Source organism: Falco cherrug, chromosome 10 (genome assembly GCF_023634085.1).
Source record: "Falco cherrug isolate bFalChe1 chromosome 10, bFalChe1.pri, whole genome shotgun sequence".
Lineage (NCBI taxonomy): Eukaryota > Metazoa > Chordata > Aves > Falconiformes > Falconidae > Falco > Falco cherrug.
This window is the reverse complement of record NC_073706.1, coordinates 22,315,498-22,341,061: the sequence shown is the minus strand read 5'-3', so window position 1 is coordinate 22,341,061 and position 25,564 is coordinate 22,315,498. Positions and strand designations below refer to the sequence as shown.

Genomic DNA, 25,564 nt, shown 5'->3' with positions numbered 1-25,564 from the left:
TTCAAGCTAAAAAGGTAATAAAGAATGAAGAAGTGAGATGTGGCAGGAAAAAATGATTCTGCTTTTGCTGTCTTTGGTGGATAGCTGAATATCCACCTTTTCAGAAGAGATGACTCTGCTCGTTAGCATCTAGAAAGTGAGGATAATCATGCTAGCAACAAGCCTGACTTTCAGCTGATCCAGCTTTATTTTTCTTACTTTCTCTCTGAGCTTCAGACCCCATTTGCTGACAAGTTCCCTGTCCCTTAGTTTGCATTATGCAGACTGGTCCTATTACTATTTGTTAAGTAGTCACAAACTGCGGAGATTTCTGGCTTTAAAAAAACACAAGTATTTGCAGGTCTGCCGTACGTGACCCATAACATGGCTGGAAGAATCAGCATGAGACACACTTAAATGAATTCCCCATTTTTGTCCTGGTTTTGCCACTGAACTCCTACGCCATGTGTAACTAAATCTCATGCACGCAGCTTTCAGCTCTCAACATGGATGCTCCTATGTCATGTGGTAAAAAGTCATAGCTGCAACTGCATACATGCGGCTACACCTTGAATGCTTGCATCCTGCAGACATTGGGCTTGCTAGCTACTTGTGCAGTTCCCAGAATTTATCCATGGATATGTGACAGAGATAAACGCATACTGGTTCAACACTTGTGCCTACGTAACCCCAAGAGCAGTTAAAACCTCGGTCAACATGATTAACAGAAAAATACCTGTAAGTCTCTTTGCAAATAAGAATGCTCTAATTATGTCTCATATATGCAAGACAAGTAGGCAAGTGTCAAAAAAACAACAAAAAAAACCCCAAAACTTTTCTGGTTTCAAGCAAAATACATTGCTTTTACAGAACACAGATAATCTCCACTTACATACTTCATTCATTACAAGCTTCATTTACCTGTTTGTTTTCAGAAACTGTCTTCCCTAAACATATCTATGTTATCTCAAAAATGGAATGCATATAGTGAGTGGTTATCCTACACTTATATTTTGACATGAGTAGCTGCTAACTACTTGAAAAGGAGTTACTGCAAAAGCATAGTAAAAGCCTCTCATGTTTTTATTTTACAAATTTGCTGATGACAATTCTCTGACAGAAGTTAGAATCTTTTTGATTTTTTTCCACCATACTGCAGATGTGAATACAGGATGTTAAACAAAAAGACACAAATACTTGTCAAAAAGCAAAGCAGACTAACACAATTTTTCAGAGATCTCACAAGATCAAAATGATGCCATAAGGTCCAGCAGGATAAAACTGTGTGAATAAGAGCAAGCAGAAACAACAGTAAAAACACAGGTAAGGTTATATAACGCCATACATAAGAATTCACATGCACAAGTATTTCAGATAAATTGGAAGAGAGAAGAAATCCAGAAAGCTCCAGTTAATGATCTGCTTGTGTCATTTAGCAGCGCATGTCACAAGTATGAAATAGTTTAACCTCGCCAGTTCAAAGGAAACAGTAATCTTACACGTCTTTTAAGTTTCAGCGCTCAAGAATGATGAAGACAAATTCAGAACTACAGCTGAGAATATTTTCCTTGCTTCTACAGGTATTTTGTATGTTTAATAGCTCTTGTTTAGGTGCTTTTCCTATTTACTTCTTGGACAGTACACACAGAAATCCAGAACTCCACAAAAAAATCCACTCCTTTACTATAACAACACCCTGCCAAAGTTTACCTTCAGATACCTGGCTTTGATTTCCTTTATTTAAATCACAGCTTCACCATGCATTTGAAAACATTATACACCCAACTATGAAATGATTCTGTTTAGCAGATTAAATGCATAGGTGAGAGAAACTAGGTTAGAGAGGCATTGAAATAAATTTTGCAGAAAGCTGTTCTGTGGAGTGAAAGGAAACTCTGCATAGGGCTGAAAGGAGTCACCTCTTGGCTAATCAATTTGTCATTACGTGTCTGTAATTCCCCTTGCTAAAACAACTTCCCTTCTCTATCTCATAAGCACTACTCTCCATCTAGCAAATTTATAATTTTGCAACATGCAGAGAACACCTCTCTCATCTATCTCATGGTCTCAAGCAGCAACAGCACCTGTGGTTGTTCTGTTGCCTCATGTTTCATCCACATGCCCAGAAGTCTGAGATTCAATTTGCCCTTCCTAAATTTAATGCAACATAGGGTCAGGTATGTTGTAGTTCCCACTAATTTCTTCAAAAAGCTTTTTTTTTCCCCACCACTACCACTAATGCACTACCAACATCTCCAGTATTATTTGAGTCAAGATGTTTGAATTTTTTTTCCATAGAGGAAAAAAGGGACAGTCTGCTACTAGGTAAATAAAAACACTAAGCACTGGTTTTATTTAAAACAGTAAAAAAGAACATATAGAGGATTCTGTATCATAGCTGATAAAGAGCCTTGTTACTGCCTTCTGATTTCTGAAAAGTTCTTGAAGTACATATAGAGCAGCTCTTCTCACAGTTTTTTGTTCAAAAAAAAAGTTTCTCTATATACAGGTTATCTGCTGCCTACCTTTAAAAACAAATGTGTCAAGTGTTTTCCCAGTCCCTGAGAACGCATGTAGAGGACTGTTCAAATTCTTCTTTGTAGAGAACTGACTAAATACCATAAGATTTATAGTTGCAATTTACTGAACAGCTTCATAAAGTGATATTTAAAGCAGTCCTGCTCACTTATATACACTAAAAAGTCTTTTTATGAAAGCGGGATCATTTAAGCCCAGTCCATGCATGTCTCTCTTATTCTTTCATCCTGTCTTTCAATGCTTACAGTATATTTTAACAGCTTGTCCAAAATGCCATCTCCCTTCCATCACCAGTACGATGGGAAAAAGAATCTAGGGAAGTATTTTCTTACAAAGTAGTTGAAAAACCTCCTACGATGGCCAAGATTAAATATTGCAGCCTGACATATAAGGGCATTAAAAATAACTCACAATGCAAAGGCAGGAAGGAATGTGCTATATGTTGATTCATCAATTTAGTTTTTAATAAGTACATCATAGCTATGAATAACGGCCAGCTCTAGAAAACACTGAGAAACAAAAAAAAAAAAAGAAAATAATGCCCCATTGCATTCATTCCTGTGAAGGAATAATACATCAACAGAAGTACCTTAGCTACAGTCTTCTCAGAAATGGGTCTCTTCTGTGTCATAGGAAAACCATTTCAGTAAAGTACCCATCCCACAGAAGTACTTTGGGAAGGACTGCGGATCATCATTTCTATATTCAAGCCCCAGTACACTTTCACACTTACCTTTCTCACAAATGCCAGCAGAATTCCCACTTCCTAAATTAATGCATCATATAAAGATGTTGTTCTCTAAAAAACATTTTATAAGGTAGGTGCTGTTGTCTGAAAACCTCTGTTTTCGAAATTGGAACGACAGCCTGACCATGGGGTGCCAAGGCATAACTGCATGAGGCGTGCCCATAGGTAGGTAATCTAAATGGTCCAGCACCACTTCTAATCTTCAGTCCATATTTATGAACACAAAAAGGGTCCTAGTGATACACACCATCATGAAACTGAACTTTGCAATGTAATTCATTCATCAACCATTTATTTAACACTATGTTGCTGAATACGCTGTTAAGGGGACCGGTACTTGAATATTTTGTTTACCTTCACAATACGCGGAGTCCCCTTGGATAGAGAGATAACCATTCTTGCATTCACAAGTAGCTTTTGTGTTCCGATTTTTGCACTCTGAATTTTCACCACATCTGTGTCCCTCCGCACAGAAGTTATGGCCTGAAACACAAGGAACATGCAAGCTGGTATTAAAGCTTTTTTTTCCCCAGTTTTACAGGTTTAATATTTGCATTCACTTTATCATTACAAAAAACTCTGGCAGGCTACATTCTATAAACCTATCCAGTGCATGCAGGCTTTTTGGATTCCCCCATGAATTCATTCTCAGTAAAACCATTTTGTTCAAAAATGTATTTGCATGACTAGTTTTAGTCAGGAGAAAAGACAACTTCAAAGGAGGAAGCAATGACAATACATTAGTCTTCTACTGAACCTATGTAGGATAAAGTGGCACCTTATCTCCGATTGCCAAGAACTGTAATACTAACTTACATCAAAAGGATAATACAGTGTAATACAGAAAAAAATCCTTCACAAGTCTCTTATTATGCATAATCATGCATGCTTTTAGAAGAGTAAAAATGAGACGTTGCATTAGAACACAAAACTGCACTGGTAATCAAAACAACCTCATACATACTGCCCTGTAATTCTGTCATCAAAAACTAGCTGGATTGTTTCTAAAGTTTACAATTAATCCATGCATCATGTTTTGTAGGGGAGAATTTTTATTAATCTCTCCTTTTTTCTTAACACAAATTCTCAGTAGTTCCTATGTGAACAGTTTCTTTTATCCCATACAAAGTCATTTCTAAGAACATGATGAACTTTCGCACTTCCTTCTATAAAGGCATAACTGGCTGAAGTTCTTTCTTCCCGATTTTCAGTATTTCTCAAAGATGTGTCAAAATCTCTTTCTGCTCAAGTCTAACGTGAAAGCAACTTTATCTATTTAAAGGTACTCCACTGGAAGTACCGTAAGAGATAACTAAATACCTTACAGAATGTGACAACAGAATATTTTTTTTTCTCCCCATTAGTTTATTATTGATGGATTTTTCTTTATTAATACCCAAGAGACAATTTCTATTTGCCCGAGATACATTATATGTTTGATAAATCCTACTTTTTCTGGATTTTTCTCTCCTGGAAGGAGGGCAACCAGAAACCCAGACATACCATCAGCTACTTGTATTCATGTAAGCGCAAGCTGGAATACAAGAACAGTTTTGCCAATTCTGCCTGGTCATAAAGGAGCAAACTAGAAGTTCTGGTTCATTGCTCCTAAACTTTCCTAACATCCCCTAAAGACAGCTTTAAAAAAAAAGATGACCTGGACTTCTAAGATCTAAATGCCAGATTCAGACCTTTGGTCATATCCCTTGCTTTGATATTCTTTAAAGAATTTCAGAAGATTTTAGCTTACACTAAATATAGTTTTCATCTACAGTAAGCAAATTTTCACAGGGCTATACTGAAGCTGTTGCTCATTGATGGTTTTTTAATTTGTTTTTTAACACACGCTTCAGTCATTACTAATTTAAAACGCAAGTTTTGTCATTTCAGTGCACTCCAACTTTCATGAGTCTGATCATCTAACTTTAGGTTGCCAGGTCAGTATTTTTAAAAAAATAACACTTGTTAGCAAGGAGGACTCTTCCTCAGTGCCAACATCCAACTCACACTAAAACTTCTGTTTAATGTTATTAACAACCAAGGTATCTTCCTTGTGCTCAGTTAGTTCGTTCTTTCATTGTAATCCAACTTGCGAAAAAGAACTAATTCCGTTAATGAATACTGCAGATACCCTTTCTAGTCTTCATTCATTTCACAGTCTGGTAAAAACCATTCAAGTATTCCAGATACAGCCCTGTCAAGCCTGAGTACGTTTTATACTGGCAAAAAAGGGCACAGTTACACTGCCTGTAGCCATTTATGCAATCACAGTACTTGACTTCTCATTTTTGCCTTTATAATTTTAATTGAAATCGAACACTGGAACCCATCTCCCCAAACTTATCCATTCAGCATCTAATTTATACTCCCCAAGCAGGATTACTATTCTGTTGGCATTCCAGATAATATCCAAGAGAGAACATGCTTTATAACATTTTCTTTGTCACTGCTTCCCTTAAGACTATGACATCCTAGACTATTTCCTGCTTCTTTAGAATAATAATTCTCCTCTGAACCCATACACAGTAGTAGTTTTACATTTGATTATTATTGGTAGATACTACTAGTCAGAACCAATGTAACATATCAGTGTGTTAAGCTAGGCACTATAAAAATACCACATTTTAATTTACTGTGGATTGCTACTACTGTCCTAGTATAATTTATGTATATTTATTTATTTATATTTATATCCAAACCTGTAAAAGATATTTCATCTTTCTCAGCGTGTTTTAGTTACAATAGTCCTATACAACTTTCTGCACCAAAAAAACCCCTTATTTCTAGGTTCTTTTTATCCCAGTGAGTCAACATTTTACCTTGTAATCAGTTCATGGCAAATTTAAGGCTTACAACTAGCCAAAGGTATGGCTTCTTAGGCTTAAGTTCCAACACAAGTCCCACATCCCAGATCAACCACTCTTCTCTAACAGCACTTTCTCCCAAGAACATGACACTGATTAGTTTTCAGCATCACATCATGGCTCTACGAACCCTTCACTGTTTATCTGGCACCTCTGAAATTCATCAGTATGACTATCCTAACTATCCATTATAAACTTCTCTGGAAAAAGAAGTATTGCTTTTGTTCCCCCGTTTTCAACTCTAATATGAACTGTCTCCATTCAGAATTAGACTCTTTCTTATGTTTTCAAGATTGAAGGCTGTTTAAAGAGCATAGAAGAACATAAGTAATGCTCCAATTCTGTAACTTGTGTAATTAGAGGCTCTAAAGAACTTTTCTTCTCTCTGTAAGAATGCACAATGATAGAACACCTACTACATCTCTAGATTGCCCTGGCATTTATTAAAAGACCTGTGAAATGCTGTTTCCTCTTTTTTAAAATACTGACTAAAAGTGACTCAACTTCATTTTCCCATAGCATTTCAGAAAACTTGTTCAATGCATCTCTAAGTGGAAAGTGGAAGCCATGCCTGTTAAGAGCATGCACAGTGCTAGAACACCGTATGTTACCAAACTTTTACAAAACAAATGTACCTCAAAGGTTAAACAGCAGAAAAGAAAATGTACTTGATTGTATAGAAGAGTACGGGTTCACTGTGCCTCTGTCAGAGTAAGCATACCACTGACGGGATCAGAGGTTTTTCCAAGTACTTCTCTTTTGCAGTGAAGATGTACATTTAGCACTTCAAAAGAGCCAAGAGGAACATACCAAGGAAGCGTGGTTCTTGCATTTCTTAGACCTTGGTCTACTTTCTTCCAGGCTGGGGTTTTGAGACGAGAAAGGAATAAAATGCTATCTACTTTATTTTACTTCCTACTGGACCTGAGTGCTTTTTCTGTTTTTCTGGCAAATAAAGCCCACCTCATATTTGGACTGTAATGTGAAGAAATAAGCTAGCTGTGTTCTTCTCACCTTTAACAATCCTAATTCAATTTCTAATTTAGCTAAATACTTCAATCCTTTCTCACCAGCAGAACAGTCAGGAAGGTACACAGGGCCACTGACTGCTATGACCGTGCTTATACTCCTGACTATAAACTAGAAGGGACCTAAGCACTGACTTAAACATCAATCTAATCATGTCAAATCTATTTATGGAAGCAATTACTTATCTCCAAGCAAGCACAATGGAGAAGAATGCAAATGCCTGATTTTTATTAATTCTTTGGTGTGAAATGGATTATAGGGTTCCTTTAAAATACCTACACAGATGGCAAGACCACCCATTGATACCGCCACGGGATCCCTGAATGTCAACCATGGGTGGCAGCTAGCAGAGGGCATGCATTCTGACTGCCCAGGTCAAAGTAACTGAATTACTAAGACTTCAGAATATTCAGCCATGTCTTATCTGAAAGAGTCAATGCCTCTCTAAATATGAGAAATGGCTTAAAATAGAATCACCACATCTGAGCAAGCAGGCAATTGGAGAGGATTTGACAGAAGCCCACAAAATCTTAAATACTTCTGATTATCTAAACTAATTTCAGGCCAACACAGATGAAAAGGCAAGTGAGCATGAATTAAAATTACAGATAAACACATTCAGAACAGATGTCAGAAACCATTTTACACACACAGAGTCATAAGTGTGCACAACAACCCTTCTAAGTCGTTCAAGACATTCAAGATACAATTAGATACTACCAATAGGGGAATTCAATACTGAGGAGTGTGTTCAGATTTTTGATGGGCCTGATGACCTCTGTTCCTTCCCCAAACATTTCTGGTAACACTACTCTCTTCCTTTATCAAGGCTGCTGAAACGTTGCTCCAATTTTTCTTAAAAAGATACTTGTATTTTTCTCCTTCTTTCTTCTGACTCTAGAATGACCATTAATATATGTACTAAGACAATTATGAAAAAGATCAGATTTCATGCTAGCATACATAAAACTATCACTTCTGCAGCATCGGGAACTGTGTAACTGGCTGAGCTAAACATTTATTGTGTTTTGAGACACCTGAACATTATTCCTATTTTTACAAGCTTACCAACATCATCAGGTTCCAGTTCCCAGAATCTGTTTTTCCAGAGCAGCATGGCTGTTCTGTGCTGTCATCCAGTTTAAGTACATCTTTGGTTATTTGGCTTAATTATTGAGGAATGCAAGAACTCATTCAAGACTACAGCTGGAATCCATGTCTTATATCCATATTTCTTCCTACTTTTCTTTTTTTCTATGGGCCACACTAACATGCCTCTCCTTTTTCTGAGTGTTTCCTTATATCTAATGCTTTCTTGTACTACTTACAATTCCCTAGCTGTTCACTTCAAGAACTGCAAAACCCCTGTTATTCTGCTCTTCAAGAAGCTACCCTTCAGCAATCCACATTTCACTGTTTCACATTTCAGAGGCTTCTAAAAGGAATGCTGACAATGCTTCCATTAATAGCGTTAGTAACGTTCAAAAGGTCAACAAAATTTCAACCTCAAAATCTTTACTTTTGTTATAATTCAAGTGAGTAATTAGTAGCAGTTACTACATAAATATGCAAGGCAAATCTGGGGGACAACTCATCGCCTCTTAAAATTTGCACTAGCAACTACGTGCTTTCATGGGCATAATTCAGCAGTCAATCTAAACCCATCAGCTGAACCATACTGCAGGACAGCAAATAAAAATTACTTTCTCCAGAAACCAAAGAGCTCTCACCACTTCATTATTTCTTCACACTGCCTCTTTTAAGGAGAGCGTGACTGAAGCTGCTTGGGTTGTTAAGGCTATTCTTACATACTAAAATTGTGAACATAACATAAAAATTCTCTCATGAAACTTTATTTGAATCACTCATTCAAAAGAGAAAAAAATCTCTTTCAAAATTATACACTGTCTTTGGCAGGGAGAAAAACAGCTAAAGGGAACAATAAAACACTTTTATGACACTATTTTTTTGTACTAGATTTGTCCCTGGGCTATAAAAAAATGTAGCAGGCATGCTCTAAGAAAAATGAGTGATTCTCCAATAAGTAGTAAAAAATATATTTTATTACACAATGATTCTTTGTAAAATTTTTAAATTAACTAAATTTCTGCAAGTCTAGAAGAGGACTTAATAATTTCACATTGCCTTGCAGAAAAGTATAAAGTAGCCACATAGTCTAAACAGATATTTGTAATAGAAGCGCACAGCTGAAGTGAAAAACTAGGCATACACTCTGTAACATTCAAGGACAGATCCCACATACAGATCTGACAAGGTGCATTTTTGGATCCAGATACACCAAATCACAAAAACAAGCCATCATTGTACAGCAGAGTTCTTCCACACTACACCTGTCCTGCTGTACACCTCATACAATCATTTCACTGAAATCTAGAAATTGGCCTTTAGCAATATATTAGCCTTTGCTATTACTATAGACTCATGCAGCAAACCCGAAGAAGAAAAGGTGTTATTTGCTGTCTTTACTTTTCTAATCATGTACAAACAATAACGACTATCTAGGAAGCCCAGCACCTGTGCACATTTACAGTATTCAACTTGGTCCTTCACTGACTCAAACACCACAGTCTGGTTTTTTTCCTTGCATACCTTATCTTATTTTAGGCACTTACCTATTATTGTGGTGGTAGATATTACAGAAATCCCCGAAGAGAGTACAGTCTCATACCACAGCATCACAAAGTTTCCGTATTTCTCTGTCTTTTATGACTTTTGTTGATCCCCCATATTTATCCTTTCATTAAATGGAAATTCCTTTGTTGCAGCTAGAAAAGCATGAGCTGCAAACCTCCTGCCCTTGCCCAATTCAGCAAAGGCATTCTCTAATTCTACAGAACATGAAATTCAGTAGCAGATTTCTGTTTCCACTACTAGATACTAAAGAAAACACAAACTGACAAAAAACCAGAACCTACCAGCCACTAGCATGCACTAATAAACTTTACATAGATTTATTGTTCTCATTTAACATTGCTAGTAAATGCTTACAAATCATCATGTTTACTGACTAAAGACTTAGCTAAGGGCTAATGCAAAGAATTACCTGTATCATCGTACATATAATGTGAAATTTGCATGATATGCAAATGATCCATGTGGCTTCCCATAAACACTCTGTTTACTTGGGACTGTATTTACTAAAATATTTCTTCCTTACTACTTTTGCTTGGCAATAAAACTGAATATAGTCCCTGAAAGAGGTTGTTACTGCCAAACAGAGAAGCACTCTATCCTTTCCCAGTCATTGGCACAGGATGAGACCAGAAACTGTGGTCTGCTTGCCATATCAGAGGGCGAAGGCACCTGTCTGCATGACAAAACCCGTAACAAATATGGAATTTTTAATAAGTATCCATTTTTAACATTACCACTCTACATATGATAAAATTAGTACTACCACTTTGGGTTGCGTGCAACTGAAGCAAAAGTGTCAAGCAGCATATAATCTACTTCAGGATATAAGAAGCAACTTAGGAGTGCTAACTTCAATTTATGCCTTTGTAAAGTTGACAGAAGCTTACCTTTAAGCATGATTTTCAAAATAATTGTAAAAAGCAAAGCTGAAATACAAAAGGAAGTGGTGCTGTTTTAGCAGTCAGCTAAAGCAGAGCTGAAGTGGAAGTTTAATGGATCCATTCGACAGCACTATGTATAAGAATTCATAGGAAGTGGAAGTACAATTCTTTCCCTTGCTTCCAGAGACCATCAGATAAGTATACATATTCATGCTATTTTATAAATAATAAAACCAGTTTGGGGATGAATATCTAAAAAGAGTACCTATCATTAACAATAATATAGAACTGAATAATTACAGAACTTATCTTTCATCAACTTCAAAGCATTCAGATTTCTAATTCTTTTAAGTAATGCAGATAGTTTGTTCAGTACTGCACTACATCAAACTGGGACATCTGTTAAGAAGTATCATTAAGACATCGAACCCTCTGAGGGACAAAGAAGCGACATATACTGTTTGCTTAAATAGTTACAGATGTTTCTAGAAACTGTTCTAAAAAAAAAAAAAATAATGTGTATATTCTTAGACTACATTCCAGCAAGCAGTCCTAAACCTGCTGGCCCCTGCAGCCACGTGCGTTTGTTTGCAAGTTCAAGGCCTTAGTAAATATTTAACTATGCATGTTTACTAAATATTTACTGGCTAAGGGAGAGGTTCAGAGCCCCTTTGTTGGCATCTACAATGACACTGGAAGAATGTACATAAAGGCAAGACGATAGTCCAGCAGGCCCAAGTAATCCTCTAAGCCTGGAAATGTCTCATGCTCATTTGGCACACCTCTGGCTTGACATTTCAGAGATGCATCACTGAAGGCGGAAATGCGAGTCCTGCTCTGAGAGACCAGACGCAGCACCAAGGGAGAGGTGTGGAAGAGAGGTACAATGCAGACATGCACAGGGAATGACTATTCTAACACCTTTCACCCAACAGCTTACTGATTACAACATGCTTTAAGAAGAAAACTTGCTCGAGTTCCCTAGCCTTGTGATACCTGCCTTGTCCTCATTTAAGGGGACTTCCTCAACTAAAATTTTAGCTCTGGCTGGTCAGTCTGGTCCAGCAAGCAACCAGGATTCACCAAGGCTGAAAGGGAACCAAAGCAAGAAGAACCTGCATCTCAACACCCCACTGGAAAGAAGAAAAATGGGGTTGTGGATCAGGTTATTTTTTCATTTTTATTCTGTATTTGTCCAGCTTAATTCATAAATGAGTGCTGAGGGTGCTCAGATCTTGAACCTCAAAATATACATCAGATTGATATTAAAATAGAGAGCTTAAAAAGCCATTTCCAAAACCCTGTACGTTCAGTGCAGTTACAAGTTTAAACAACATAAAATATCTCTTTTTCAAATACTTCTTCCTAACAGGAATTCTGAAGAGATACTGGGCCCTTTCTCGCAGTCTTCCTTTTCTCCCTCCCCCTCCCTAATTCAGAGCGATTACAGCTTTGTACCTGGTAAATCTTCTAACCAATGGAATATCACAGACTTGTTTTACATGAAGGCTAACTATAGACTCAGGTTTATAGAGGTACCTACTATCTCATTAAAAAGAAATTGTTCCTTCCAGTGCATTCCCTTGTTGAATCAGCAACTTATAGTCCTTCCAAGCATGCATAGTCTCTGGCTTACCTCTACAGACACTGCAGCATTGGTTCTCCGGAAGAACATGATCTTTTTCTGAGCAATTTAACGGTGGACAAGTCTCTGTTACTTTCACTAAAACTCCATTCTGAAAATAAACATTTTTTAAAAATGACATTGATGAAAACATGTACAATGGCAAGGGTCACAGAATCTTCAATCTATAACACTGGTAATCTCTATTAACAACACCAGTAAACTAGCAGGCAGCAAGTTAAATTCATGTTTTCCACCATAATATCAAACCTAAAGTAATCTACTTGGGCATTTCTCTGCCCACAGTTGAAAGAAAAAAGAAGGGGAAAAAAAAAAAAAAAAAAGGCACTTATTTAGAAAAACTACTATAGAGTTGTGAGCTTATGTTGTCTCAAAGTATACTTGTTTTCCTTCCGGGTACTTGAAGGAATTACAGAATTTCACTCCAAGTTTTTGTTAGACAGTCTTCCTGCTTTATGCAGGACCTAATTTTACTCCTCTTATTTCATATTCTACATAACTCACTGATAAGTGTTCAACTCTAACAAACACAACAAGTAGAAGACCAACATTTTCAAGTGCCATGTGTCCAATTAAAAGGGTCTGTTCTTTAGGATTCCTGATAACCTAATTTCCAAAAATCAGGTCCTTCAAAGGTATGGCAAAGCAGAAATCCCATCTTTCAGTATCCATACAGAAACTGCTGTATAAAATGTAAAGCTACATCAAGATATTCCTCTGATTTTGATTTCTGCTAGATTCAGAATAAGACTGTACATAGGAGGTCTAGGTGCTGGTAGAAATTTTCTCAAGTAATAGGCATAGGGGAGATTTTACACCAAATCACACTCCATCATTTTCTCATCCAAGCAATCAACATCTCCAGACCAAACAGCGTCCTGCTCTTCAGGTAGTTGTTTATTAACATCTTGCCCCAAAACAGGCTCCTCTTTTTCCTTACCCCATCCAGCCTTCCCAATACCATAATTTACTTCTTCAGCATCCCTTCTACAGCTATGCCATCACTGCACTGCAAATTGGCAAGTGGGGCAGAGATTAACAACCAGGATTTTTACTCAGTAAGAGCTACAGTAACTATGCCACAGGACTGTCCACACCTGAGTAATCCCATTTTCCAAAGGGCTGTGAAACTCCACTAAGAAAGCAGGCAACGTGCTATATTGCCAATACACCTTTTAAATATTAATCCAGTCCCCACTCATCCCAAAATATTTTTTGTGATGCTTCAGAAGGTGGAATGAAAAGATGGAATGAGAATTTCTGCTTTCTTCAAAGAAATAAATTACATTTTCTAGCTATCACGATTGCAGAGAAAAGTTTAAAAATATGATCCAAACACATCTAGAGCTAAAAAACAGAGGAAAACTAATACCAATAGAAGACAAAATATGTTATTAAAGGCACCATTCTCATTATCTGAGGGATCAGATACGTGACTTTTAACAGAGGATATTGAAAGTACGTATGCGTCTACCCTGTGTGAATAAACACCCGTCTACAGAGACACCTTTGCTAGCCAGAAGCTTGCTCTCAACTCTACAACACTGTGCCACACCATGCCCAAAGGCTAGCTCAGGTGCCAGAACCAGTACAGGTAAAAAAATTGATGGTAGTTAGCCTTACCAGCCGGGCAACACTTATTCAGCTATGTCACTTCAGGTGCCAGAATTATCTCCCACAGCATCAAGCTGCCCTACGCAGCCACGAATGCAAAAAAGCCTGCTGAGTCTACAAGGTGCAAATGATGCGCAAGGTGCTGGGCAGCTAGTAGGACTTACAGTTGAGAAGCGAGCAGATCAAGGGAATGCAAAATGGACCATTCTACAATCACCGCTAGTCACTGCCCTTCGAGACTGCAGTGTTAAGGCTAAGCAGGGCCAAGTAATTTTTCTTGCTTTTCAATTGTCTTAACTGGCAAGTTGTATCAGTTGCTGTCGTGAACAATAATATTAAAAAAACCTACAGGAATCAGGTTTTCTTTTTTAAAAAAAAATAATTAAAAAAAAAAAGCAGCTCCCTACAGTATCACATACGGCATGCTTCATTGAAACAAGTGCCCACAGAAGACCAGTGAAGTTAATGGAGGTATTAGGTCTCCTCCTGATCTCACTTCCATAAGCGAAAGGGAGGAATCCCCCACCGTTGCCTGTGCAACTGCAGCAGCAAAGGTGATAAAAGAACCAGACACTGAGCCATCATTTACTATCATGTTATCAAACTACCAGCTGGAAAAGCCCTGGCTATAACTCATTGTCTATTCAAGCTCAGACGTGACAACTGCAGCAGAAAGGATACAGTATGTCAACCTATGGACAAAAAATATTGACCAACAATAAATCTGGTCGAAAAGGTGGCAAGAAGTCAAGAAATCATATCAAAGTCAGATCAGTGACCAGTATGAGTCAAAAAGCTAAAGACAAATTCAATCCAAGCTCGCATCTTCTTTAGAGAATCATAAGGACATAAAAAAACCCACATAAATGGAGAATTCCATTAATTTAATGACAGTAAGATTTTATTTCCCTAAGTTTCCCATTTTCCACAGAACGTGCATCTTGGGAAATGAAATTGAACATACTTGTAATTAAGTTTTAAAACAATTAAAATGTTTCTATGTTGAGTATCCTTTGGATTAAAATCAATTTGTAATGAACTAGTACAGATCCAGTTACAAGAATTATCATCATTAAATTTCAGATTTTATCCACTTCAAAATTATTGCTTCAGGCAGTCTTAGAAATATTAGTAATTTCTTATACTCAAGTCATGTATCTAGCCATAGGATCCGGACAGAAAGAGATGTCAAAACAACATTCTTCTGGAATAAATAGGTTAAACTCCAGCTGTGATATACAATACACAAAGAATGAGACCTGGAGTAAAAAATTTACAACAAAATAACTAAATTTCTACTAATCACAAAGCTAAGTACATAAAAAAGAATTGGCTATAAGCCTGATTAGTTACATGCAGTGAAAACCTGAACCACAAACAGCTCATCTCAGATGTCAGCTTTGGAAAATAACACCAAGATTTCAGAAAAGGTTATTTTGGGTTTTTGCTTTTTGGTGATGTGTCCCCCCCCACACATTTTAGCTGTTATCGATGAGCCTTTTAGGAGAAAGTACCAAACGGTGCCCTTAACTGTCACTCTAGGAACCACATTTTTCCTTATCTTTACGAAAAACTTTTTGGCCAAGCTTCCTGCAAGTCAGTGGAGCCCTGCCCATCTTTCTAGGATTTGTATGGTGCACCCTGACTGCCTGCTCCCAGCACTAATGAAGAGGAATTTATTCTTGTAACCTTTTCAGGCAAACATGCCATGCAGTTATGAACCAGCATCATGTCACTCAGAAGCATTAACCCAGAAAGTCAGCTGACGAGCAGTAAACTCCCAACGCAACAGAAGTTATAGAACATTTTCCATTGACTTCAATGTCATTCCCCCTCCCCCTCCCCCCCCCCCCGCCCCGATAACCTCTATGGGCTGAGGGGCACAGCCTGCCTCTCTGTGGGCTTCACCAAAGGCTGCCAGAGAACCTCAGCTCCAGTGCCTGGAGCCCCTCCTGCCACCTTCTGCACTGACCCTGGCTGGTGTCTGCAGGGCTGTTGCCCTCACATAGTTTCACTCCACTCTCTTGCTGCCACAGACTTTTGGGGGGGGGTCCCCCTTTTTAAGTACATTATCCCAGATATGCTACTATTGTTGCTGATAGGCTTGGCCTTAGCCAGCAGCAGGTCCATCTCGGAGCCAGCTGCCATCAGCTACGTCGGACATGGGGGCAGCTTCTGGCATTTCCTCAGAGAAGACACCTCTGTAGCCCTCCTGCTACCAAAACCTTCTCATGCAAACCCACTACAAACCCCATGCACTAGCGCATGCTGGGGCCACCCTACTAGAAAGCAGCTTTGGAAAAAAGGACCTGGAGGAGTCCTGGCAAACACCAAGCTGAAGATGAGCCAGCCATGTATGCTTGCAGCAAAAAAAGGCTAACAGTAACTTGGGCTGCATTAGGCAAGGTATTGCCAGCAGGTCAAGGGAGGTGTTCCTTCCCCTCTACTCAGCACTGGCAAGGCCACAGCTGGAGTGCTGGGTCCAGTGTTGGCCTCCCGAGTACAAGAGACATGGAACAATTGGAGAGACACCATCCATGGGTCATGAGGATATGTGAAGGACTGAGCATCTCCCACAGAAGAAAAGGCTAAGAGAGCTGGGACTGTTCAGCATAGAGAGAAGACTCAGGGGAGATCTCACCAAAGCATATAAATACCTGAAGGGAGGGTGCAAAGAGGATGGAGCCAGGCTCTTTTCAGTGGTGCCCCGTGGCAGGGCCAGAGGCAATGGGCACAAACTGAAACACAGGAGGCTTTGTCTGAACACCAGAAAACACTTCTTCAGCGTGAGGGTGACCGAGCACTGTCACAGCTTGCCCAGCAAAGTTGTGGAGTCTCCATCCTTGCAGATATTCCAAAGCCAGCTGGACATGGTCGTGGGTAACTGACTCTAGGCAGCCCTGCTCAAGCAGGGGCATTGAACCAGAGGACCTCCAGGGGTGCCTTCCAACCTCAACTATTCTGTAATTCTTAGAAAAACCTGTGCACTAATTTTGTCATTGCAGATTAACCTAGAGAGCGTTTGTGGCCAGGATTCCAGCTGGGAATGGCTGTTATCAGTAAACATCTGTGCTTATGGTTAAGAGGATGTGCATCATAAATACATTTTTAGTCTAGATTAGTTTTCAGAAATAAAAACAAACCACTCACAGCCTGACAAAATCTTTGATCTATCTGGATCAGTATTTTTTTTTCCCTTGGATGGAAAAAATACAGAAATTAAAAGCCTCTTAAGCTTGGACCAGTACCTATGCAAAGAATAAAATATCCATCTTCAAATAAAAACTGAAATGTGAAAATTCAACTTTATCTTTGTGACATTATCCCATCTACAAAGATATCCTACTTTACAGACAGAAGTACTACTCCCCAAGATTTTTATTTCATCTTTATCAACACCAATAAATCGACGGTTGATGTATACCCTCTATTGTATTCCTTCATAGATCAGGTTTTGAAACTATGTGTGTTTTTCAAGCCTGGAAAATTAAACTGTATTACATTTTTTTAGTAATTCCCCTGGCACAAAGTCCTTCCTTTATTCATACAGCACCTTGTCCACCATTCATCCTTCACTTAGTGAGCACTCCTAATCGAGGCAGTAAATAAGGAGGTGTTTTGTTTACAGCTTTAAGAGGTCATGCTGAAGACACATTGAATGAACTTGGTTCTGGAGACACGTCATCTCAGAGAAGCAGAGGTGAGCACCCACTTAGAAACTGTCCTGAGTCAGAATGACAAGGTTTGCCAGTGAGGTTTGACGTCTTCTTCAAACACAGCTGTAACTTTTTTTTTTTTTTTTGGAGGCACAGACCCATTTTTTTCATGATATTGCATTCAAAAATGCTGTTTTAATTACTTATCACTCTCCATTAAGATGTAAATAATACTAATTGAAACATTATTACAATTAGCAGTATATAAAGGAAATATCAGTTTGCTTTAACAATAAATAAAATGCAAAAACTCTTTTCATTATTGTCCTTTCTAATACAACAGATATTTGATGGTCAATATTTGCTTTTAATCTTCATGAATGTCTAATCATACTCACAATGATGAATATAACATTCTTATTTATAGCACAGAGAAGTTCCACAGACATAATTCAGAGCACGTTCTCTGGTTTCACTTTAAGGTCAAAATCCCTCTTTTCTCATCTTATTTCATTTAAGCACTTTCCCTCCCAAACAAACATTCTATGTCATATAATAAATAACAGGCACCTTAGTCTGTCTTCAAGGCAACAACCTTGCCCACATATTTTTGAATACACTGTTAAGCATCCCTATACAGCTGAACACCAACAACAGCAAAGTAATTCTGCATAACAAGCTGCTTTCACAACATCTGCAACCAGCTATTGTCCATTTCCATTAGTGAACATAAAATTGTTACTCTGTACACTCAGCTACAAGCACAACAATAACCAAATCATTGTAATCTTCTCCAATACTCTTACATTCACTGACACTCCCTGAAGGTTCCTGTCTAACACAGCCTCCATTTACCTGTGTTCTTAAATACTGACTGTTGTTGCCTAAGCGTTATGAACGTGCCAAGAAAGAACCTGCCAGTCCAGTTCAATACTTAGTAATTTACCTTCAATTATTAGCAGAGCTACGCATAGTTTAAATAATACTGGGGAAAATCTAGAGTAACTCAAACAATATATGCCAGGTTACTTCAAATTTTAGCAATTTAGCTGAAATTAGTAACTGGCTCAAGATGCTGCTGCCTTTTTCTAGACCTCATGAAAGCAGAGATAAGAGAGAAAACATCCCTCCAAGTAATTCTGCCCATGTTTTTATTACCCTGCAAGGGTCACTTTCCTGCCTTGTTTTCGTATTTGTGGCTTCTACTGACTTCAAGGTCACCGTTCCAAGACAACAGATGTCACATTTGCATGAAGGAAGCCTAAAGAAATGCACTAACTTATCATTGTCACTTGTGAACACCACACATACATTAAAAAACAGGAAAAGTTTATACAACCGAAACTTACTCGACATTCCCTGCAGCTCTTGGTTAATATCCGTTGACCTTCTGCTAGCACTTTGCCTCCATAGATACACTTCGCTGTAATTTGAGAGGAGAAGTATGAACATTAATAATAAATAAATTAAATCAGTATTTAAGTAGTAAACAAATGCAAGGTACAACACAGAAGTAAAACTAGTATTCACATACACTGAAAAAATATGAATACGTTAAAAATATGATGCATTTTGCTTTCATCAGAAGTCAGTATTATATATGATTACAAAGTAGTTAACAATGAATTCATTTTAAGAGCAAGTAGCACCTCCACCCAAACTAAAGAGCAGGAATAAGACAGTATGTACTGGACCAAATTCATTAGTATTCGATGGAAAATGTTTTCATTACTGACATTCCGTAGATTAGCTACAGTTTTTGCATTACCAAAGGTCTTCCTGACTCACTAGAAAAACTGGAGATGTTTATTAGCATACTGATCATCAAGAGAATAATATAAGCACAGATTTCAATTAAACTTTCACATTTTTTGTATGCACAAAGGTGAACTCTTCAACTTGCTGGAGCACTGCAAAAATGGATTAGATGCAGTGAATGACTGTACTGAGTCAACAAATTGTAAAAATCTATTTCAAAAAAATATTCTTGAAGCACATATGAAATAAGCAGATTTCCCAGGAAACTGAAAGCTCCTACTAAAAAAGAATCTTGTCTGAAGTTCTGATCCTTCTGTTAAAGATAACCAGCTCTACAACTGAACCAACAGACTAGAACACATGAGCACTCCTCACACATTTCAAGGCATAGTTAACTAGCTTAGTTTAGGACTGCCACCGTGAAGAAGGCGGTAACCTCCAGCAGGGCTAGAGTAGCGTACAGCTCAGTCAGGTATTACCGCAACTATCACAGTCCTCTTGGAACTAGACGTCTAAATTTCAATTCCAGAGGAAGACAGTAAATCCATTAATTAGAGAGAACAGTTGAACTATGACACAAATCAAGTATCCATCACAAAGGCACTCTACATTACTAACAAGATCGATGCTGAACACTAATAAAATTAATTTTTGTTGTGGTGTTTCACCTCTCTCTGCAATTGACCAGTAACATTCTGACCTACAACACTGAAAAGAAAACTGAAAGGTATGAATCCTGTGGTGCGACTGAACAAAGCTTTAGAAGGTTCCCGAGCCAAGGCACATACACAATGTAAGTTGGAGTGTTCAAAGTACTCGGTTCTCAAAAAACAGGTCACAGACTATCTAGCAACTGTTTTACCTCAATTTCTCTCCTGAATACAAAGGTAAGGGAATCAAGCACTTAGAGGTGCATGTGTACCTCTTCAGGGTGATATCAACAGTATTGCACAGCAGCAACTGTCATAGCCAGTCTGATTCCCAAATTTTAAACATAGAGGACTGCTAGAGATCAACCTTCATAAACCTTCACGTATAAATTTACTTCTAATGACATTTTTGTTTAAACTTACATTCTTGAAAATGCTCATTAAAGAAAAAAATCCAAGATTTTCAGAACAGCTGAGTTTTCATCATCAACAAAGCATTTAAAAACAGGCTTCTTTCTTGCTTTTTTCTTTTGGTATCCTACTTTCCTTCGTTTTTCTAAAGCTGCCCTAGTTTTTATGCCTGAGTTGTTGTGATCTCACTTAAGAAAAAAACTTCAGATCAGGAAGCTTTGTTTAAATTCGCAATTCCAGTAACTATTTTTGGAAGAAGATGAATTAGAGAAATTTCCTTTTTCTTCCTGTCTGTTCTCCTGACATGACTGCTTTTGACCAAAGAATGGACACACTCAGAAAAATTATGAGATTTTAAACAAAATTATAGCCTTTTTTCAAATGGTAGTTGAAAGGCTAATACAAGATGGCAGGGATCAAAACAGAACCGTCTCATTTTTAAAACCCTTAACATACAAGACATTACAGCTACTTTGTTCATTAACCCTCAGCTAAGACAGGAAACCGTTCAATAATCCAGCCATTCAATAGTCCCTAGACACTGCAAATTACAACTGATGATTCTATCAGAGCTAAATAGGAAAAGCATGGTGAAATTAACACCTGCAGTGCAGCTCTTTGGAAAGCCTTGGCAATTACTACTATCTACCCAAAAGTGACTGACTGTGGTCCTAGCACATCATTCTGTCAAGGAGCTGGCATTTACAATCAATTTCAATCAACTTCCATACATCTCTACCCATTGACTGACATGCTGAGCTCTTGTCAGAATAACGAGTCAAGTTTGTGCCAATCACTGACAAAAGGCAAGTTTGATTGTTCATCTTTCCATTACAAATAACAAGAACACAGTTTACTCACGGGGATATACATTGAATCTACAATTTTGTGCCTTATAATTCCTTTGTGTCAGATTTGGACCATTGTGCGTACACGCATGTCAGCAAAGGAGTGTCAAGAGAAGCATCCAGCTCCATGAAAGAACTTTCTAGACTCTCACCATTACAAATAAAAATATTCTGACACAAAAAAATACTGGCCAGCCTGACCACTTTAACACTCAAGTACTGTGTTCATTAACATCTTTTAATAAGCAGAATACTCATGCTGACATATACCTGAGAGCAATAAGGTAAACAAACAAACTTCAGAAGTGCAAGATCACAGCTAAAGGAGATTTGTGCGTGGGACTAATGAATTCAGCGAGTGAGGAAGGGTGACAGAATGCTAAAAAAATTTCTTATTATTTTCCTAATAAATCTTAAAATAATACAAGATCCCCGTCTTAATGAATTACTGAAAAGCTCATGCATGAAGCTTACTAGTCTCCAAGAACAGAGGCAGAGGGGGAAGATAATTTGTGCTTCTTAAGGTAAGACTGGCATCAGTATTCAGCTAAAATGTCTCCATATAAATTGCCTTTGTCCCTTGTACTACTATTAAGCCAACAAATACTGAATATTCCTTCTAGGAATGTTACAGCTTTCATTTCCAGAAGGAACTGAAAGCTGATAATAACACTGATTACAAAGCTTACTTTTTTTTTCTTTCTTCTCATTATTTTGAAATTAATTACAGCAAATTATCACTCCACACAGTGATGCTAACCCAGTGTCTGAAATCGTCATGTTTATTTTGAAGAACAACATTCCAAACTCAAATAAAAGATAGGCAAAAAGATAACAACTCAGTTTGTTACTCATCTCTACAGAAACTTCAGACCATAGGCTTGACGCTCCTCAACATCAACAGGAGATAGAAGCTGAAGCCAAGTAAGGCTTCCCAGCTCAAAACAAGTAGATCAACTAATTTTACACTGACAATAGGTAAAAAGAGAATCTTAGAAACTTGGAATGCTTCTTTGTTTTGCAGCAATTACTTATTTCCTCCTTAAACCAAGTTTGACACTGAGACTCATGTTAAGTGAATTACCAGGATCTATTAAAGTCGTTATAAAATGTGCCCGCTTTCAGGACAAGTTTAACTCTTCTTAAAGAGAGGGAAAAACTAAAAAAGTCTGTGGGATATACTTACCCTTGCACATTTTGCAGCACTGGCTTTCCACATGCACTGGGAGAGCATCAGGAGGACAATCAAGAGGGGGACAAGACATCCTCCGGCACTCCACAACTCCACTCTAAGCAAAGGTTTTTTAAGACAAAATTCAACTACGACTGTTGTAATTAGCATTTTATACAACACACAGAAGACCAAAAACTATTTAAGTAAATGACAATAGCATTGGGGATTACAGATCCATCTTTCACTAACAAGTTTAGTCCTATCCATCTACAAACTGCAATCAAAATGCATCTGAAGGTGAACCACCCTATTTTGACACATACTACTGGCTTTACCCCACTCTCCCTTCGCAAAGTAGATTAAGTGGAAAACATAAGCCCATCTTCACAACATAAGCACCACTTTCTGCAAGCTGTGCCAATCATCTTTGAGATTTTTAACAATCACTTTTCTATTTTCTTGAGCAAACAAATACTCTCTTCAGATATTTATCAAATAATTTCAAAGAGACAAGATTTACATACTAATTCTCTTCTGTTCCTCGGTTTCTGAGAGTGATAAACACTGAGAACAGAATCTGCAAGTTGTTACCATGCAAGATGCAGCTAAGCATCTATGAATACTATTAAGATAATGCTTCCTTTTTGAAGAAAAAAAAAAAAAAACCTACTACAGTGCAAACAATTCCAAACCAAACACAGACAATGCCACACTTTCACCTCAAAATCATGAAGTCCTCACAGATATAATTAGAACAAATAAGAAAGCACTGTCAAGGGAAAGCAGATTTTATTTATGAAGCTCGCACATAAGCAACATCAATTTTTTATTTATTTATTTTACTGTTTCCCTCCCTTGTGTTCATACTGTCACTAGATGCATACTAAAAACATCATAATTCTCAGTTAACGTTATGTATTCAAAGATCATTTTCACATTTTAATTAGGTCCTATTCCTTAAGCTCTTTAGAAATTCTTACTTTGCACGTGCAGTTCCTGCAGTGATCATCTTCAACCCATGAGTCTTTGTCTCTATAGATCAATCCATTTACTTGACAAGTCTTCTCACAATGACAGTCTTCCAATTGACTCAGTCTTGTTTCTGCATAATTTAACTATAAATGAAAGTAACCTGATAAGATTTCTGCAATTCAACCACATGATTTAAAAAAGCAAATATGAGAAAGCAGTATATTTATTTTTAGCCAAACAAAGTCTTGACCTCAGCCTTCAAAACACTGAACCAGTCAGTGTCAGCAGGTACAAGCCAACCCTACTCCTTGGACTTTGATGGAGCTATCCATGCCAATTAACAGCAGTTTGACTCATGCAACTTTCTCTTGTACCGTAACAAAACCACTAAGATCCCCTCAGGCATGTCCAGACTCTAACAAAACTACATAAACTACAACTGTTCTTAAAAAAAATATTCTTAAATGCTCATCAACCTCCATACAAGTCAAAAAGCATGAAGACTGGCAGACTGACTTTTCCTAATCATCCCTACCTTATCACCGCTAAGCATCAGCCATAATGATACTTTCTGTTCAAAAGGTTTAACCTTATAATAGCAAGAAAGATTTAGAGAGAAAAGAAAGTCCTTTTGTTTAATGCTGCACAAAATATTCCCAGACTGCGATTAATGGAGAAGCCACACTCCTGGAGTAAACCCTGACTAGTGGCTAGCTCTTACACTCCTTGCTTTTTCCACTGCCTCCTCCATTCCAACCACTAAATCATGTATCAAGAAGATAAAACTGATACATCTTTTCCAAGTATTACATCCGCATGCTAGCAATTGCTGTGTTTACTGATGGGATACTATGCAGTAATAAGTGGGGAAAACATTCATTTAGCAGGAGAAATAGACAAGGCTTTTTGAACCACCCTCTCCCGAGCCACATTACAGACCTCTCCTTCATACAAAGTACTATCTTATCCTCCAGAGAGGATCAACCCCCGTCTATGCACACCTTGTACCCAGTGCCATCATCTCTGATCCCTAAGAGCACGCAAAATTACTTTTCCATTTATTGATACCATAAATAAATAAATAAAAATACAGGCTTAATATTTAGAAGTAAATACGCACATTCCACGGGCCCCAGAACTGCAACTGCTCTAAAAATTACCCTGGTGCCAGCTGGGTAAGATTTTCTCAAGGTCTTGACTTTTTACATTCACATTTGTCTTGTGCAGATAAGCCATCACACTGAAGCCACTGCAAACAGTAAGGCTACCTAAATTTAGCGTAAGACAAGATAAAGGCATACTCTATTCTGCTATAAATATGATGCTATTATCCTACATTATAGGTTGTTACATTTTAATAGTAGCAAGTTTTATTAAAAAATGGATGTACAGTGCTGTAAGTATTTTTTATATAATGCTGTATACCCCAATTTCATTTATTTCTATCCTCTAAAATTCCATCCACTTTAAATGGAAGTACTCTAATATGTCTTTTTTCATTCCTGCCAGTAAAAGAGCAACTATTTAGGGGAAAGAACAAGAAGAGAAATGCTAGGCCACTTTCTGTGAGTTTGTGGGGGTTTTTTTCCCCTCTGCAGTCCTCATGAGAGAAAGCCTTGAATAAAAACTTTTTATTTCTTAAGTTGTTATTCTGGGATAATAGGGGATTGATACTCATCTCCCCCAGACTCAGCATGATCTGGTGACTTCAAAACTGCTTTTCACATTTCAGAGGCAAATCTATCGTCTTACTGAGCTGCTTGTTTTCAGCAGAAACCCTTTTCATGTTACTGTATTTAGTCATTACATTTACGGTATATAAAATATATTCAGTTTTGTAAAAAGGTGTTTGATTTGCCTTACACTTCTACGTTATTTACATATCTTGCTTTTCATTTTTTTTTAAATTAACATTTCCATATAAATGAGCTATAAAAATTTTAGATAAGAAAGGCTTTACAAATACCCAAATTTGAAAGTGGTACTTGATATTATCCTTTGTCTGTCCTAGAAATTATTCCCTAGAAAAAGAAAAAAGTTCCAAGAGAATAAATATTTTCAATTTATTAACTTCTGTCCTTTAAAATATCTTGAAGAGTTTTATTTACTTTAAAATCATTTACCCCACTCTAAGAAATATCT

The 25,564-nt window shown here is 37.6% G+C and overlaps 1 protein-coding gene across 4 annotated transcripts in view; it reads right to left on the bottom strand.

The window, feature by feature from the left end:
• The window catches only part of NELL1 (neural EGFL like 1), a 292,042-nt gene that overhangs the window by 198,518 nt on the left and 67,960 nt on the right, over positions 1 to 25,564 (bottom strand). For all 4 annotated transcript variants that reach the window (XM_055722936.1, XM_055722933.1, XM_055722935.1 and 1 more), the window contains exons 8-12: positions 23,431 to 23,565; positions 22,463 to 22,565; positions 18,959 to 19,032; positions 12,331 to 12,430; positions 3,620 to 3,748 (exon numbers count right to left, since the gene is read on the bottom strand). In XM_055722936.1, the coding sequence (XP_055578911.1) occupies positions 3,620 to 3,748; positions 12,331 to 12,430; positions 18,959 to 19,032; positions 22,463 to 22,565; positions 23,431 to 23,565 (541 nt within the window). The remainder of the gene's footprint in view (positions 1 to 3,619; positions 3,749 to 12,330; positions 12,431 to 18,958; positions 19,033 to 22,462; positions 22,566 to 23,430; positions 23,566 to 25,564) is intronic.